Here is a 16,687-nt window from a genome sequence, read left to right as displayed (position 1 = left end):
AAATCATTTTGAGTGCCTGGGAGAAAGGTTCAGATGGACTCAAGCAGACTGGAGAAGCCAAGGCCATCCTATCCTTTCATTCCTGAAGGCTTCCACCTCAGACTTCTCTTTTGTGTGAGCCGCAAGGACCTCACAAATAAATTGGCACCGAGGTGCTAAAAATAACCTCCACCAATAGCTCCATCATTTATATCCATAGCAACATTGCTTAGAGCCTTTTCCCTGCCTGTGGGCTGTCTCACACTGGCGCTGAATGCCAAGCTGGAGATTGGCAGCTTTCATAAGGAGCCAGAGCCTGGTGGAGAATCAAACACCAGCCCTGAATGCGAAGAGGCTGCAACTTCATGCTATTATTTCTGGGCATGTTCATCTCACAAATAGTCTTTAGTCATCCACTATTATCATGATGATAAGCCTTCTACTCTGAACTCCTGAAGCAATAATAGAAGCCAAAGCCATTGGCATTTGTGCCATTTAAAATCCACTCGCCTTGGGGAAAATGATCCTTTTAATGATTATTAAGCCATTTTTCTCTAGCATCACCCAGTCTTGGAGCACTTCCAGAATTTATAAGTAACATACAACCATCAAAATGGAGAGGAGATGGTTCTTTTTATTACTGTTTAGGTCTGGCCTGCAGATCCCATCACTGCTCTTGCCTCTGCTGGCTTTGGAATCATCAGGTGGGCAGGAGCATCAATGGCCTCGGCAGGCTCCTCAGGCAAAGCAAGGAGTCACCTCCACAGAGACCCTTGGGAAAGCTGAGCTTTCAGCAATGGATAAACAAGAGCTCACACCTTGGGATCGTGCCTAGAACAACATCTTGAGCATTTAGAGAGAAAAACACAACAAAGCGTCTTTTTTTTTTCCCTCTTTGATCAAAAAGGGCACAAGTCTCCACTACCGTACTGCTATGTCCATTACAGCAAAACAAGTCCTGACCTTCACGCCCAGCTCCTGCTATTCCTGATGTTGATGGCAGCTCCCTTCCAGTAGTAATTTCCTGAGCTGCCAGAACCGTGGGCACTGGTCAGTGAATTGTGCTTCAATGAGCTTGTTTTCCATCCATCTCCCCTTGGAGCAGTGAAAGGGACCAGGGACAGAGCTGTGCCTCAGTGGGAAGTGTGTGGGTAATGTGCAAGTTTGGTGCAGGAAGGGGTTATTGGGACAGTTCCAAAAGGCAGCTGTATGTACAAATGAAATCCATGAAGGATTTAGCATTTTGGGACATTTTTGTGCATCCATGAAATTTATAAATGGGTGATTTGGATGAGAGTCAGGCAGGAATACCCAGGCAAATGTTTCTTCCCACTTTACTCCAAATCCCTAAGACTTTTTTTGAAGGAGCAGGGCAGAGAGGTGAGGGAAATGGGAAAAAAATCCACAAGGCTGTATTACTGATAAACTCAGTGACGTACTCCAAATCACGCATGGCAACCCCAAGTGAACACCCAAAGTTCCAGAGCTGGAGCAGGGGGAGTTCTGACAGCCCCTGCCATCCCTCTCTCCCTGCCCTGCAGCCCAGTTGTTGCCTTTTCTCTTCTGCCAGCAGCAAGCCACTCATGGAAATGCAAATCTGCTTTAATTAAGGAGGTTAATAAGCAGCAATTAGGATCCCAGCTCATGTGCTGCTCCCCTGGGGCCATCAGGGCTGTTAGAAGAGTGAGGGACACACCACACACTCTCCTCTCCCATCCCTTTTCTCCCAATCACAGGATGTTCACCAAGGCAGGACAAGGACATCTCCCATCCCAAGCTGGTGTTTGGCTCAGGAAGAGCCTTTCCTACCCTCTCTCCTCGGCTCCTTTCATGACCCACATGGCACAGGAGAGCCCAGCTGATGGGTGTCAAGGTTTTCCAGCAGAAACTCCTCCACCACATCTTCCTTAATGCCCTGAAGAGCAATTAGTTTAGTGGTTGCTTAATGAATCTGGGAGGGCACAGAAGAGGAACACCAGGTAGGATGGGGTCCTGCTTTGCTCCTGCAGCAAACAGCCCTTCTCAGAGGCCAGGCTCACCAAGGAAATAGGAGCAGGACCCTTTACACCAGGGACTGGGGTACAGAGATGGGGGACCCTGGTGCTTTGTGGGGCCTTTGCAAAAACCCAGCAGAGCCCAAAGCCTCCACTCAATGTCCTCCATCACAGGAGGTGATGGGGCTATTTCTCCACCCCTGCCCTTCAGAGATGGACCTCAACACCCATCCAGGGCTGCCCTAACACCCCCCATCCCCAGCAGTCCCATGGGGTGCCAGCAGCCTCTCATGTCTCCACAGGGCCCCCCATAATCTCCAGCACGCAGACCCAGCACGCCCTGCACGGCCAGAAGGGGCAGATCAAGTGCTTCATCCGCAGCACTCCGCCGCCAGACCGGATTGTGAGTATCACCCTGGGCACGGCGGGGGCCTGGAGCACCCCGGGCTGCCCCGGGTCACCCTTGTACTTTGTAATGGTTTTGGTTTTGTGTCCCCTTATTTTATAAACCATTTTTCCCAAATGGTTTACCCCTGACTGTACCCCCTCCTTTTATCTGTGTAGTCCCTCTCCTTTGTTGAGATCATCCCCAAATCCCTGCCCTGGGTCTCTGTCAATCACTCAGCATCCCATCCTTTCTATCTAGAACTTTTGGTCCAAGTCATTGAGTGATTAGTCAGAGGTTAGGGGTCAGACCCCAAGTGCTACCCCATACACTACCCCAAATATCCATTCCCTAAGTGTTCATCCCTGAGGTTTCTTTATTGGTCAGCAAAATTATCTACTTTTTGGTTCACACCTCCCTTTAAAATGTAATCTTGGCTCCTCTCCCAGGTGCTCTGAGCAGGAGGCCCCCTGAGGTGTGGGAGCTCCCAGGAGCTCAGAATAAAACCTTGGATTAACCCCTGTTAAGAGTTGGCCCTTTCATCCTCTACCAATGTCTCTAGCATCTCCTCTGCTGCAAAGGCGACGAGCCTGGCTGCCTTGGGAACCCTCAGGGCACGAGACAGTGTCCCCCACTGTCGGGGCTGTCCCCCCGCTGTCCCAAATGGCCGGAGTTCCTGGGGGGCTCCCAGAGAGACAGAGACATCACCCCTCTCTCTCTCGGCAGGCTTGGTCCTGGAAGGAGAACGTTCTGGAGTCTGGGACCTCCGGGCGCTACACGGTGGAGACGGTGAGCACAGACGAGGGGGTGATCTCCACACTGACCATCAGCAACATCGTCAGGGCTGATTTCCAAACCATCTACAACTGCACAGCCTGGAACAGCTTCGGCTCCGACACGGAGATCATCCGGCTCAAGGAGCAAGGTGGGCACTGCTGGGAGCTGCTGGGGCTGCTGGGCAGCGAGAATTAGCGCCTGGCTGGGTGTGAGAGTGGGGACACGCTGTGACAGGCAGGAGGTGCTCAGGAGAGCTCTTGGGATGCCAAAGAGGCAATTAGGAAGGATGGTGACAAGGCTCCAGCTGTGCTAGCTGTAGGATTGCATCCTTAGGGCACATGTAGGATTGCATCCTTAGGGCACATGATCTTGGTGAAGGGGCAGGAGCAGGGACAAGCCCTGGTAAGGTATTCCTGCTTTTACCTGTCCTGCTAAAGCCAGAGGGCACGGGCTGATCCTGCACCCCTTGCTCCCTGTCCCACAGTACAAGGTGATGTCACTGCCCAGGCTGGAGGATCATTTATGGCCTTGGAGAGACAGGAGTGGCTGCTCCCAGCAGAGCCCGCTGCTCCACGGTGATGGGAGTGAGCGCAGGAAGGCATTTGGACTGGTGGCAACCCTCCATCCTGGCCACCAGCCACAATGCCAGCATGTCACACAGGGCTGGGCTCGCACACCCAGCAATTCCCAGGGGATGGCCAGGGAAATTCCACTCTCGGGGCTCTCCACAGCAGGGGAGGAAGAAGGCTTAGCTGTGAGGAATGCTCAGCTCCTGGAGGAGCTCCAGTTCTCCTCTATTTTATTAAATGCCAGGGCAGGCAGGTGGATTGTTCTCATTAAGCCGTGATTTATAGGCAAGGCTGGCGTCCAGATTAAATCAGAGCTAAATGAACCCCTTAAAATTAGCCTTGGGCTTCTTCCAATGCAAACAGAGCCAGTGGTTTTTCCAGGTCGTCTGCCAGTCAGCAGGAGTGCTCGGCGGCGAGCCTGGGTCCCGGCGGAGGGTGCCGGGCAGCCGAGCTCACATCCAGGCGTCCCTGCTGGCCAGGAGAGGGGACAGCCCTGCCCGGGCCAGGGGACAGCACAGGGTGGCACAGGGGACAGGACAGCACAGGGTGGCCCAGGGGACAGCCCTGCCCGGGCCAGGGGACAGCGCAGGGTGGCACAGGGGACAGCCCTGCCCGGGCCAGGGGACAGTGCAGAGTGGCACAGGGGACAGTGCAGGGTGGCACAGGGGACAGGACAGCGCAGGATGGCCCAGGGGACAGCCCTGCCCAGGCCAGGGGGACAGCACAGGGTCCCTTCACGGGGCCAGCCCCGGAGCAGAGGGCTGAGCGCTCAGGCAGGCTGCGGTGGGCGCGTGGGCTGTGCAAGGCTGTGGACACTTGCTTTATTTTCAAACAGGTACGGAAATGAAATCAGGAGCTGGTATTCAAGCAGGTATGGAAATCATGAGCTGACGGTGAATGTGAATTGTCCCCAGCCATCTCCACACCTGAGGGCCCAGCGTCCTCCTCCTGGCCCGGCAGCTTTCCAGAGGGCAGGCAGGGCAGGAAGGGGTGCAGGGAAGCTGCAGGGCAGTGACTGGGGCAGGACTGGGAAGCTGGAGTGGTCCAGTCCCCCTGTGCCACCGACCCACTCTGCAAAGCAGCACTTTCTTTGCCCCAGCTGCCCAGTCACTGGAAGGGAGATGCTGTTACTCAGCCATGTTTAAAATGTTGCAGAAGTCCCACAGAGTGCTACTTTGGGACAAAAACAAAGAGGGAAAAGTACATGTTTCCAGGGTCATTTGCAGATATCCCCAGTCACTGGGAGATGCTGTTACTCAGCCATGTTTAAAATGTTGCAGAAGTCCCACAGAGTGCTACTTTGGGACAAAAACAAAGAGGGAAAAGTACATGTTTCCAGGGTCATTTGCAGATATCAGTTTGGCTCAGCATAGTGGGAGAGTGATGGCCAGCATCCACTGGCACCAGAGCAGGTCTGGATGGATCTTGGGGCAGATCTGCAGGATGTGCTGCCCTTGTGGTTCCTCATCCTGTGCCCCAGAGCAGAATTCCTGGGGGAGCCAGCAATCTGCCCCTCCCTCAGCTCACCCACCCCTGCAGGAGAGTTTACCATCCCCACCATTCTGTCACTGCCCCTTTGCAGTTACCTTTATCCCAGCCCAGGAGAGCCCTGGGCATTCTCCCCACCCCATTCCCTGCATGGTTCTTCATCCTCTTCATCCCCATCACCACCTGCTTCTCTCTGAGCTCTGCCCTGCAGATCCCATTCCCCAGAGCTGAGAGCCAGCCACCCCTCCCAGGGTATCCAGGCTCCTGTCTCTCCAGCCCCTTGCTCCATATTCCCCTGGGAAGGCTGAAAAAGTCCCACGAGGAGCTACCACTGTTGGCAGGAGCAGTGCCTAGCAGGTGGCCTCAGTGACTCCTGTTTTCTTTGTGCCATGGCTCAGCTGCTGGGTTGGGGGATGCTGGTTTTAGGGTGAGCTTCTTGGGGCAGCTGCTGCAGCTGTTCCCTGAGCTCCTGCAGAGGACTGAGGGGATTTGCCTTTTCACCACCTGGGCACTCCCAGAGGTTTGGTGGTGGATTGGTTCAGTGCCACCTGAGTCATGTCACCAGTGGCCCAGCTTGGGTGACATGTGACACATCAAGGGACCAGCAGGCCCAAGCAGGAAATCCATGGCCAAGCCACATCAGTTCTATTTTGATCAAGTGTGAGCAGAGCCTAAACTCAATCAGCACCACATGTTTATCACCCTGCAGTTCCCAAATCAGGGCTCAGGACCCACAGCCATGGCTTAAGGGTACCATGAAGTGGCTTTAGACCCCCCCTGTCCCATTTGGGACAGGTAAACAAGGATTACACCCTCTGCTGACTACACAGAGGATGCTGGTGGAATGAGAACTGCCCCCAGTCCCACCAGCAGGGGTGTGTCCCCCTTGGGAAGGATGAAGGGCACAGGTGAGATCTGTGGTGTCAGGTCCAGGATGAAATTCGTGCCCACCCCCAGCTCCACACCTGTGGGCAATGGGAAATGGTTCCTGTATCACCCAGTCAAGTGACAATCCCTGGGCTTTGCTTCTCAGCAGGGTCATGCCCTGTGTCCCCAGGGTCCAGCAGCATTCCTGTCCCCATCTGCACAGACCTCTGAGGAGAACCACCTCTCTGAATACATTTTCCATAAATTCATCCCATCCATTTCCAAGGCAAGGCCTCCAAGAAGAAAACACCTTCCAAGGAGGTGTCCAGGGAAGTTTTGAGGACACACTCACCCACCTTATCTGGCAATCCCAGACAGGGTTATCCCCCTTTTTGTTCACAGGATCCTACAGAGTGTTTAGAAAGAGAAGGAATGGGGACCTACAGATACCTGCAGCTTTAGGGGAGAGGGTCTTTGGGATGGAGCTTTATCATCCCAGCCAAGGAGGGCAATTTGTGGTACCCACAGCTGTGGTGTCCTACAGTGTGAGTGCTCCCATCACTGCCCCTCCGTAATCCAACCCAACACTCACTGTAAAGTCAGGGCTGTGTCTGCAGGAACTGGAGAGACAGAGCAGGGAGATGAAAAGGATTTGGGGCTCCAAATCTGACCCTGTCACCAAAAATGTGATTTCCCATTCCACCCTCCTCACACCTCACAGCTGCTCCCAGGGCCTGCGTAGATAAATCAGCTTTGCTGCCTGAGCCACAGCCCAGAATGCCTCCCAGGAATTTGGTGACAAAGTTCTTGTAGGCAGAAGGATGTGAGGGTGCTCTGCCTCCCACACATCCCACCCCGCAGTGCTCAGCCCCAGCATGGGCCATCCCTCCTGTCCCAGTCTTTGTAGCACCCTCAGGAATTTTGGAAGGATGACAGTTGATAAGCCACAGGAGAAGGCAGGAAATTGGGATATAAAACAGGGAGGGGCTGTGAATGATGACTTGGGTTAAGTCATCCATCAGCCTGCTCGGATGCCATTTCTCTTTCTTTGTAATATTAACACACAGTCTTCTTTTGCACTTCATCCTTTAGAGAAGCTCATCCATTAACCCACAGGGCACTAACAAGAGCAGTTGCTAATCCGCTCCTCTGGCTCCCCCAGGGTAAACTGAGGCACAGAAGGAGCAGGGCTGTACAACCTGCAGCATCCCACGGGCAGCCCGTGCCGACATCACCACGCAGGGATGGGGGAGCAGGGAAGGAGGCCCCAAAACCCTCCCCGGGCTCATCACTGAGCCTCTTGCCAGTAGCCAGGGGTGGGTCGCTGGGGGAAAAGCCCCCTCTGTGACCTTCAGGCAGCTTCACGCCTGCTCTCCTTGCTCTTGCAGAGTCGGTGCCGATGGCGGTGATCATCGGGGTGGCCGTGGGGGCCGGCGTGGCGTTCCTGGTGCTGATGGCCACCATCGTCGCCTTCTGCTGCGCCCGCTCCCAGAGGAGTAAGTGTCACCCCACACTTTGGGAGGGCGGGGGGAGAACTCCGGGGAGAGGGTGAATCGAGTGGAGCAGGGAGAAACCGGAGCCTGAGTTTGCCGACACGGTTTACTGGATTTACTTCTCCACACAAGCTGCTTCTCCTGTTGGCTTACCAAGGGTTTGCTGCAAACAGCAGCCCGGTGGGAAAAGGGAAGGGTTTATGGAAGACATGCCAGGGTAACTGCTGATCCCTCTTAGCAGCTCAGGAGGTGTGCAGGGGACCTCTTAATCCCTCCCTTGGAGAAATCCTGAGGTACAGGAGGGAGAGGCATCCTCACTGTGCCATATCGGTGCTTAAAAACCCTCCACAGTTCTGCTTCTGTTTTAATTCCAATTTTCCTGACATGCATATTCCTGGCAGGAATGACAGTCAGCAGAGGGGTTTTTCATGGGACTTGTGCCTTCTGGAGTGTGGCTGCAGTGGGAATACAAGTTAAAGTGACATTAGAGACGCAGGTAGAGGAGGAGGAGCAGGAAGCAGTGCAGCATTGTTTGGCCTCATTAAAAAGACACCGGGAAATTAAAGAAGGATTGTTGGCTCTGTGAAAAGGCACCAAAGCTGGAGGGAGAAGAGTGTGATTGTCTAGAGCATTCCAAGCCTCTGGGGAGAGGAGGAGATCCTTGGCGCTGCTCCCGGCTCGCGAGACGCGTGGTACGGATTCCGGGATGCCAAACTCCTCACGTGTGTGCCAGAAAACCCAGTTGTTGTTCTTTTATTTTCCCCCCCTTGATGGTTTACAAAGCCATCAAAGACACCAGGCTGCTTCTGGATTCAGTAAGGACACACAACCCCCCACTGCAGAAATGTGTTTAATTTTCAGCGTGATAATGATGCCTCTCCCTGTTTTATCCCTTTTTTTTTGAACTCTCACAGCCTCCATTAGCAAGAATTAATGAATTAAACAGGGGAAGTCATTTATCTTGCTTTTTTGGGAAGGATTGCTGATGGACAGCACCCATGACCAGGCGAGTTTGGTGTCATTTGGCAGCAAGAGACAATGCAAGCACCTGAAGGAAGCAGGGCCAAGCCATGTTCCCATGGCCGTGGGCTGTTTTTTCCCCAAGCCCCATCCTTCAGAGAAACAGAGAGCGTGTGGTTCATTATTTCCCTCTCGTTTGATGGAACCAGATGGTGCAGGGCTCTTTACAGGACACACAATTTCACAGGAATGCCATGACAACAGATCCCAGACGTGGTGGAAACGCCAGGATTTAGACCCTCACAAGCTGGAGGCATGCAAGGATGGGCTGCTCTTCAAGGGGAAAGCCAAGAGGGGACAAGGCCATCCCAGCCAAATGCCTTGTGTTATCTATCCCATTGGTAAATCAAGAAGAGGCATTTTCCTCATCAGGACTGGGAAGACAGGTTCTGGAAAGAAGGCACTGGGGACATGGTGGCAGGGTTTGAAGCCCTTTTTCTCTGGTGCTATCCCATTTAGAAAAGGTTTTTGGGTCTCCAATACACCAGAGGCTGCTGGGCCTGGGAGTGTTCCCTGCTCTGCTGCTCCCCTGGCAGTGTGATTCCCTGGGGAGAGGTCAGCAGCCTCCCCAGGTCCCTGTGCTCCTACAATGCTTCTTTGCCATTTCACTTGGGGATCAGAATAAGTAAGAGATCACCCAAGGGATCAATGAAGATCCCTTCCCTCCCCAAAACCGTGTGGGAAGGGAAGAGCCAGACCAGCTGGGGACGGCAGCAAATCCAGAGTGCAGGTGGCATTCCCCAGCCTGAGATCCATGCATGGGGTGCTGGTGGCACTGAGGCCACTCAGTTCCCCTTCACCTGGCTCTAAAAGCCACTGGAAGCTGCCAAAACAGTCTCTCCTTGGATTTGGGGGGAACTGGGAGCACCAGCAGCTGAACCAGAGCCCAGGGACACTCGGGGTGCAGAACTCTGCCAGGTGGATGGGCTTTTACCCCAGTTTTGAGGTGCTGATGCCAGCTGAATGCTGTGGCCACTGTCTCCAGTGGCAGGAGGGTGGGAACACCAGGCTGCAAGGTGAGGAAAGGAATTTCATCACTGTTAATGGTGTGCCATGTGCAGAGTTATTACAGAGATCAGCTCGGGAATGATGGGATTGACAGAGCACTTGGATAGCAGGAGAAGGACTCATTTCCTGCCAGGATGACTTCAGATTCCTCTCCCAAGACAAATACTGGAGCGTTGTGCCATCATTTATAACCACAACCTGGTGCAGGCTGCAGGAGCTGTTGTGTCAAGGGGACACAGTGACCCAGCAGTAACTCTGGAGAAGGAATCTCCCAACCCAGCCACCAGCCACAGCTAACAGCAATGGGGGAGGCAGTTCCTGACCGTGTTTTGGGAAAATGCAGAAAAAAAAAAAAAAAAAAAAAAAAAAAGACCAGGTGCAGACACACTGAGACTGGAGGCTCTGGAAAAGAAAAAATTTATTGTGCATCTGTTGTTATATCTTCAGTGACTTAACGGCCCAGAGTTATTTGAGGGGGAACACTCCTGGGAGAGGAGCTGCAAGACACTGATTAGCATCTCCTTGTGATTAAAGACAGAGGCTCCAGCGCCAGGAACGTGGTCCCAGCAGGACAACATTAAAAAAAGAAGCTGTAGTAACTTCCCAGGAAAGGCTTTGCCTTGTGCCCTGAGACTTGGACAGGCCTGGGGGCTGCAGGTGTGGAGGACAGGGGGTGCTGGGAGGGATGAATTCAAGGACAGAGCTTCGAGCTGGTGTCAGTTACATCATCCAGTCTGGTTTAGAGATAAAACTCCCGGGGGGTCCAGCCTTTTCTGGACTGATCCCCGCAATCCTGGCTTGGCAGGGCGCTGTGGATCCGTCAGCTGGAGCTAGATCTGACAAAGCACTGGCTCAAGGCAGTTTTTGGGTCTGGGAGGGCTGGCACAGCCATCCTGGGAGGTGAGAGCCAGGTCCGTGGCTGGGGGACGGCTTCAAAGCTGTTGAGGTCTCGCTGCTCAGATTTGCCTCCATCTCTGCTTTTCATCTGGGCTTTGCGCCGCCGTTCTGCTCCCGCTGCTCCGGTCCGCGGTTTGCCTCTGCTGAAGTGACTTGTTCAAAGCACGCCTGACACCTTCAGGGAAGGCAGGGAGTCTCTCCAGGAATGTTTCTCTCTTCTCTCATTGTCATTTCCAGGCTGCCTGGAGATGATAAAACCGTCCCTGGTTACATCTGTGCTCGTTGCTTGGCCTTTTCCATGTGTTGTCTGCACTGCAGACTGGGGGAGGCTTTTCTCAGGGGTTCCCAGAGCCGGGGCAGAGCTGCTCCCTCCCTCAGGAGCAGTATTTCCTACGGATCAGCAGGCTGCACAGCGATTTCAGCCGCTGTGGGAGCAGTGCTGCTGCAGCCCAGCCCCTGGTAACAGCACCGTGAGCGTGGCAGAGGCCAGCTGAGCTCCAAAAGGAATTCCTGCAGGACTCTGAGCTGTCCATGCCTTCTGACAAGGCAAATATTGCTCCTCCAGCTCTCCAGTGGGCTTGCTGAGCCGGGTTTATTTTCTCAGGTGCTGCCGGGGGTCCTCAGCCATGTCCCTGCAGAAGCTCGGACTAAGCCCCTTGTCCATCTCCCTCTTTTCCCAGATCTCAAGGGTGTGGTTTCTGCCAAGAACGATATCCGAGTGGAGATCGTGCACAAGGAGCCGGCCTCGGGCAGGGAGGCGGAGGAGCACCCGACCATCAAGCAGCTGATGGTAAGGAATTCCTTCCTCTCCCCAAGCCATTGCTCCGGGCAAAGTTTGATGGTAACGAGCCCAGACGCGTGTCGTTCAGCCCCGTAATTACCACTCAAGGCAAAGATGCTCTTCCAAAAACCCTGCTCTCGAGATCCGCATTCTCTTGCCATAAAAACCCCTGGAGTGAAGCTCGGCTAATGAGGAGGGAGAGCTGCTAGGGGTTTATTGCGGCGGCCCATCTGCCCGCCGGGCTAATTGCAAAGCAAATTTGCCGCCTCACACCTGGAAAGCTGCAGAGGGCAGGGAGACACACGAGGGGCGAGCACGAGGGGAAACCCAGCTGGGCTCCCAGCTCGGGCTGCAGGCTCCTGCGGCAGCCCCGGGTGTGGGGCCAGCCTGCACTGGGGCTGTGACACCGCGGAGCTGTCACCTTCCCGAGGCCACTGCCTTCCCCCGAGGGGACCGACGGACACGGGCAGGGCAAGAGGTGGATGGCTGGGATCTGGGAAAAGCTTGTGCATCCTCACCACTCTGTGGCTCAGCCCCAGTTTGCTTTGGTTTCACTGCTGGTGGCAAATAGAAGCTGAAAAATGGCAAAGAATCCTGAAAAAGAAAAGGAGATTAAAAAGCAGATGGGAAAGGGGAAAGGGGTTGAAGAAGCCAGTGGCTGCTTTCTAGGCTGCTGGGTGATTTTTTTCCTCCTCTAAATCTCAATTTTTTGGGCAGCACTTGTATGTCCTGCCTGCAAAAGCTGTTCCATGAATGCCTGGTGGGAAGGCAAGGCTGATCATCGTAGAGTGGGTGGAATTGCTTGTTGAAATTGTCAGGATTGCCAGAGTATTTAGACAGCCAGACAGCCTCCAAACAATGAGGCAGGAGGAGGTGGAGCTCTGGCAACTTATCCCAGCACCACTGAGGTTCCTGTGCAAGGACTCTTCATTCCCAGTAAGGCTTTGCCCTGAGAAATCTGCATGGTGGGATTTGCAGGGCTGGAAGGGCAGAGGAGGCTGGGGTTGGTTTGGAGCAATCTGCTGGGATGAAGGGAAACGAGGAGTTTTCTCTCCATGGGACCCTGTACATGATCTGTGTGATCAGCAGTGCCAAGCCCAGATCTGGCTCCCACAGGGGCATCTGGGATCATCCCAAATCCCACTCCAGAGCAGGCTGGAAGCACACACGAAGCCCCAGCAGAAGAGAACATTTACCACTCTGAGTGAACAAGGAAGAGGATGGTGGTGGGAGCTCAAGCAGAGGATCTTGGGGGACATCCTGGGAACTTTCTTAGGTTATTTTCAGGAGCCAGGGGGCGATTTCACATCAGCTTGTGCCTTGGTGAGGCTGGGAGCAGAGCTGTGCCGGGCATGTTGCAGTGAGGATTCTGTCAGGGTGGAAATGGTGCAGAAAAAATTACAATATTTGTTTGAAAGCTCGGAAAAAAATGCCTTACAGGGAGAGGTTGTGGAACTCTTCTGGTTTATCAGCCAGACTGGTGAGAGGTGGTTTGGTCACAGCACAGTGGAACTGTGTAAGTGTGAACAGGATTCACACTAAAGCTGAGCACTTTCAGATGTGACACAACAGAGACTCACAGCCTGGCTGGATTAGAAGAGGGCAATTCTTCCCCTTTCTTGGCCAAATCCAGAGATTTTTCCTGAAAACACAGCAGTTGGAAATGACATCATTGGATCAGTGCCGTTCAGGAGCTGGAAGAGATGGTCCATGATCTCTGACCCTGGTGCTGGCAGGGTTTGGGACAGCTGGGACATCCTACCTGCAGGGAGAAGGCATCAAAGCCCCCTCCCTGCCTGGATCAGAGCCTCCTCACCCTCATCTGCCCTCAGCAAGCAGGAAATACTCCCCAATTCCTTCTCTCCTCAGAGTCTGCAGAGACCCCCTCTGTCCTTCATCCACACCTTTGCTGTGTCCAACATGTGTGAGCATCCTCCTCTGGCCATCAGACACCAGCCTTGGATGCCAAACTGTTCCTGATAAAATGTCCCTGCTTTGTCCATGAAATGAAGGATCAAGTAAAAGACTTCCCCTGGCTGGTGAGGAGCAATGAGGCTCTTTAGCAGGAGGAGGAGGGCAGTGCCCAGCACCTCCCTCCCCTCACCCCGGGATTTTCCAGCTCTCCCTCCTCCCAGTGCCAGCATTACTCCCTCTGCTCCCCCATTTGCCTTCTCCGAGCGTGCTGTGAGATCTCCATCCCTCGAGACGATCTCCTCGCCCTCAGCAGTGCTCATCTCACCCTGCAGCTCAGCAGCAGCTGTGAGTGTCACTGCCGCGCTCGGGGCTCGGGGTCATTAGTGTGGATGTTAACGAGGAGCAGCCACGCTGGCAAACACCTCCTCGCTGTTCTCCATCCCAGCCCCGGCCTCTCGGCCGAGCCCGTGACTGCAGCACAGCCTGACCCGCTCCTGCTGAGTTCAGGATCCTCAGTGCCTGGATGTGCCTTTGTGCTCGGTGTCCCCGTGTCCCTGCCCGAGCGTCCTGGCCGCAGGGTGCCAGCGTGACTCTGTCCCCACAAACGCTGTTTTGTCATTCTCCAGCCATCTGTGACCTCGGCAGCTCACCGTGCTTTTCACAAGTCATTATTCATGCATCTATAAACTCATTAACACCTTAGGATACGCGTCACGCTGGCTGATTTGCATATGCTCACATTGCCTCAGCGGCGTTCCCACCCCCTGCTCCGAGAGCTGTTCCGCCAGCAGTGCCCACGGGCAGGGAAAAGGCTGCCAGCTCGAGTGGCTGCAGGCAAAAGAGCCTGCCAAAGGGTTTGGTCCTGGGGAAAATAAACCGCAACAGCCGCCTTGTCCCTCCTGCGGGCATCGCATGGGCACGGCAGCTGCGGGCTGTGAGGGGGAGATGAAGAGCACAGCCTCCTCCTCCTCCCTTTCCACGGCTGGGTTTGTTCCTGGCTGATCGCACCCCGTGCCTCCCAACCTGTGAAATGGGGCTGATAATCCCAAAGGAGCCATGAGCAGTCAGAGACCATCCCAAAGTGACAGGCAGGCAGGCAGGGGCATCCCGGAGATCTTCCCTGCATCCTTCATCCCTTCTGGATCATTCATGCCCCACTGTGGCCAGGCAGAGCCAGGCATCACCTGTGGTTCATATTTGGAGTGGAGCAGTCAAAATAATCAATCCAGTGATAGGTTTATCTTTCCCTGTCTCCTTTAACCCATCCCTCTGCTCCAAGGGCTATTTCTAGTTTGTTCACAGGTGATCAGCGCCAGACACCTTTTCCAGACAGGTGGAAGAGGAAAAATCAAAGAAGCAGAATTTCCATTCTGGGCGAGGCTCCTTCCTACCTGCAGCCCAGCGGGCACAGCATCCCTTGCTCTGCCCCTTTCTCTGCCTTCCCCCGTGCCCGCGGGCTGGGTCGTGTTCCGTGTGCCCCGTGGCAGCCTGGGGAGCACCGGCAGCCCTGAGCTGTCAGACCGGCTCTCAACTGGACCCGGGCTCCACGACATCCAGCCTCGCCCGGGAGGCTCGGGGAGCATCCCTCCCTCCAGCCCATCCCAAAGCAGGATCCTGGGGAGAGGCGGGACAAGGCGGGCAGCTTCTCCTCTGGTGATCACCCACGCGACCGAGGCCAGAGCCGCTGTTTGAAGGTGATAAAGCTTCATCGAGCTGGGAATTCCCAGAGGGGTTTTTTATTCTTGGGTTTGTTCCCTCCCCGGGAGCAGAGGAAGCCGCTGTCGGAGAATCGTCACCAGCGTCCCTCACCCTGGTAACGTCTGGCCCGCACAAGTGCTGCCGGGTGGCATCCAATTACCCAACCAGCCGGAAATATTGTAATTAAACCTGGAGCGAGGCGGGGGAGGCACTGCGAGCCCGCCGGGTCTGGAGGATACTCGGGAACCTGAAGAAGCATTTTCAAAAACATATTGTGTCCACTAATGAAAGCCAAGAATTTAATATCCTGTCGGATTCTCCATCTCGGAGGCTTCGTTTGGTGGCGTGAAAGGCGGGAGAGGGGCACGGCGCTGCCCGCTGCTTCCAGCCGGCGCTCCGGGACCCTGGGAAGGCGCTCCCGGGCGGGGGAGCCGGCACTGCCAGCCTGAGGTGATGCCTCAGGGCCTGGAGAGGCTCCCTGCCTTCTGCAGAGGGGAAACCGAGGCGGTGGCCGTCAGGGATGCAGGGATGCAGTTTGTCACATCCCTCAGCCACGCTGCTCCAGGAGGCACCGGCGGGGTTTGGGGATGGGCAGGACTTGGCACCCCACTTGGCACCCCCCCTGCCCCGCTGTTTGGGGATGGGGAGGGCTGCTGGCGCCGGCAGGGCCAGGCAGGATGAAGTCCTGGCAGAAGGGAATGGTGGGCTCGTGGCTGTGACAGGCGGGTGGATCCCCAGCCAGCTGCAGGGCTCGGAGCATGTTGGTGCTGTCTCCCGGCTGGAGAAAGGGTGGCTCTGGAAAAAACGTCCAGGAATGACGCTGGGGCATCCCATGCCAGGGCACTCAGACATCTCTGGTCTCCTTTTCCATCTATTTCCCTCTCCCCCTTCATAATCCCCGTTAATATTGGTGATGGAGTGAACTTGAGTTAAGGTCGGTCCCTTCCCGGTGCTGACTCAGTGATGGCAAAGAGGAACTCGCACTAACGAGGATCCTACCGCCCACTAATTAACGGTGTAAAACTTTAATAAAGTTGACGTTAATGACCGGCTGTAATGGGGGAGTTGGAGGTTCGGTGAAGGCGCTTTGTGGACCTCGTGTGGAGACTCCCTGCAGTCCCCAAATCCACGCGGTGCAGCCCAATTCAGAGCGTCGGGGACAGGCGGGGTCCCCACGGAGCTCAGGGAGCATCCCAGTACCTGGATCATCCCCACCATCCCTTCAATGGCTTAAATAAAATAAATGGCTTAAACAAAATGGCTTAAAACACCCCATCAAACCCGACATTAACTTCAGGGAGGTTTGGTCACAGTGGGATTGTTCCCTTGGTTCCCACCTCCCTTCTCCCCCCTCCATCTCTGGATCTGGCCCTGCGTGATCCACGCAACACCAAAAAAAGAAGAAAAAAAAATACAAAAAAAAAAAAAAAGGGCAGTGGAATTGTTCCCTTGGTTCCCACCTCCCTTCTCCCCCTTCCATCTTTGGATCTGGCCCTGCGTGATCCACATCAACACCAAAAAAGAAGAAGGAAAAAAAAAATCCAAGGAGAAGTGATTTTCCCTTTTCATTCAGAGCTGGGACCTGTTAAACCCTTCCGATAGGGTTAACAGCCCCAGTCTGCCTTTGCAGAGATGCTTTAGAGGATCCAGGGGGTCGCCGGGGCTGGCAGAGCAAAAAAACCCTCCACGTCCCATGGAGGAGAAGTGATTTTCCCTTTTCATTCAGAGCTGGGACCTGTTAAACCCTTCCGATAGGGTTAACAGCCCCAGTCTGCCTTTGCAGAGATGCTTTAGAGGATCCAGGGGGTCGCCGGGGC

General features: G+C 54.6%; 1 protein-coding gene across 3 annotated transcripts in view; it reads left to right on the top strand.

The window, feature by feature from the left end:
* KIRREL3 (kirre like nephrin family adhesion molecule 3) overlaps positions 1-16,687 on the top strand; it is a 369,112-nt gene that overhangs the window by 349,593 nt on the left and 2,832 nt on the right. For 2 of the 3 annotated variants that reach the window (XM_039721998.1, XM_039722001.1), the window contains 5 exons: positions 2,276-2,376; positions 3,085-3,283; positions 4,540-4,575; positions 7,448-7,555; positions 11,158-11,267. In XM_039721998.1, coding sequence (XP_039577932.1) covers positions 2,276-2,376; positions 3,085-3,283; positions 4,540-4,575; positions 7,448-7,555; positions 11,158-11,267 — 554 coding nt within the window. The remainder of the gene's footprint in view (positions 1-2,275; positions 2,377-3,084; positions 3,284-4,539; positions 4,576-7,447; positions 7,556-11,157; positions 11,268-16,687) is intronic. The other variant, XM_039722000.1, reaches the window with a different exon arrangement.

This window comes from Passer montanus, unplaced genomic scaffold (genome assembly GCF_014805655.1).
Source record: "Passer montanus isolate IOZ18808 unplaced genomic scaffold, ASM1480565v1 scaffold47, whole genome shotgun sequence".
Classification (NCBI taxonomy): Eukaryota; Metazoa; Chordata; class Aves; order Passeriformes; family Passeridae; genus Passer; species Passer montanus.
The sequence above is the reverse complement of the archived record's forward strand: the minus strand, read 5'-3'. Positions and strand labels throughout refer to the sequence as shown.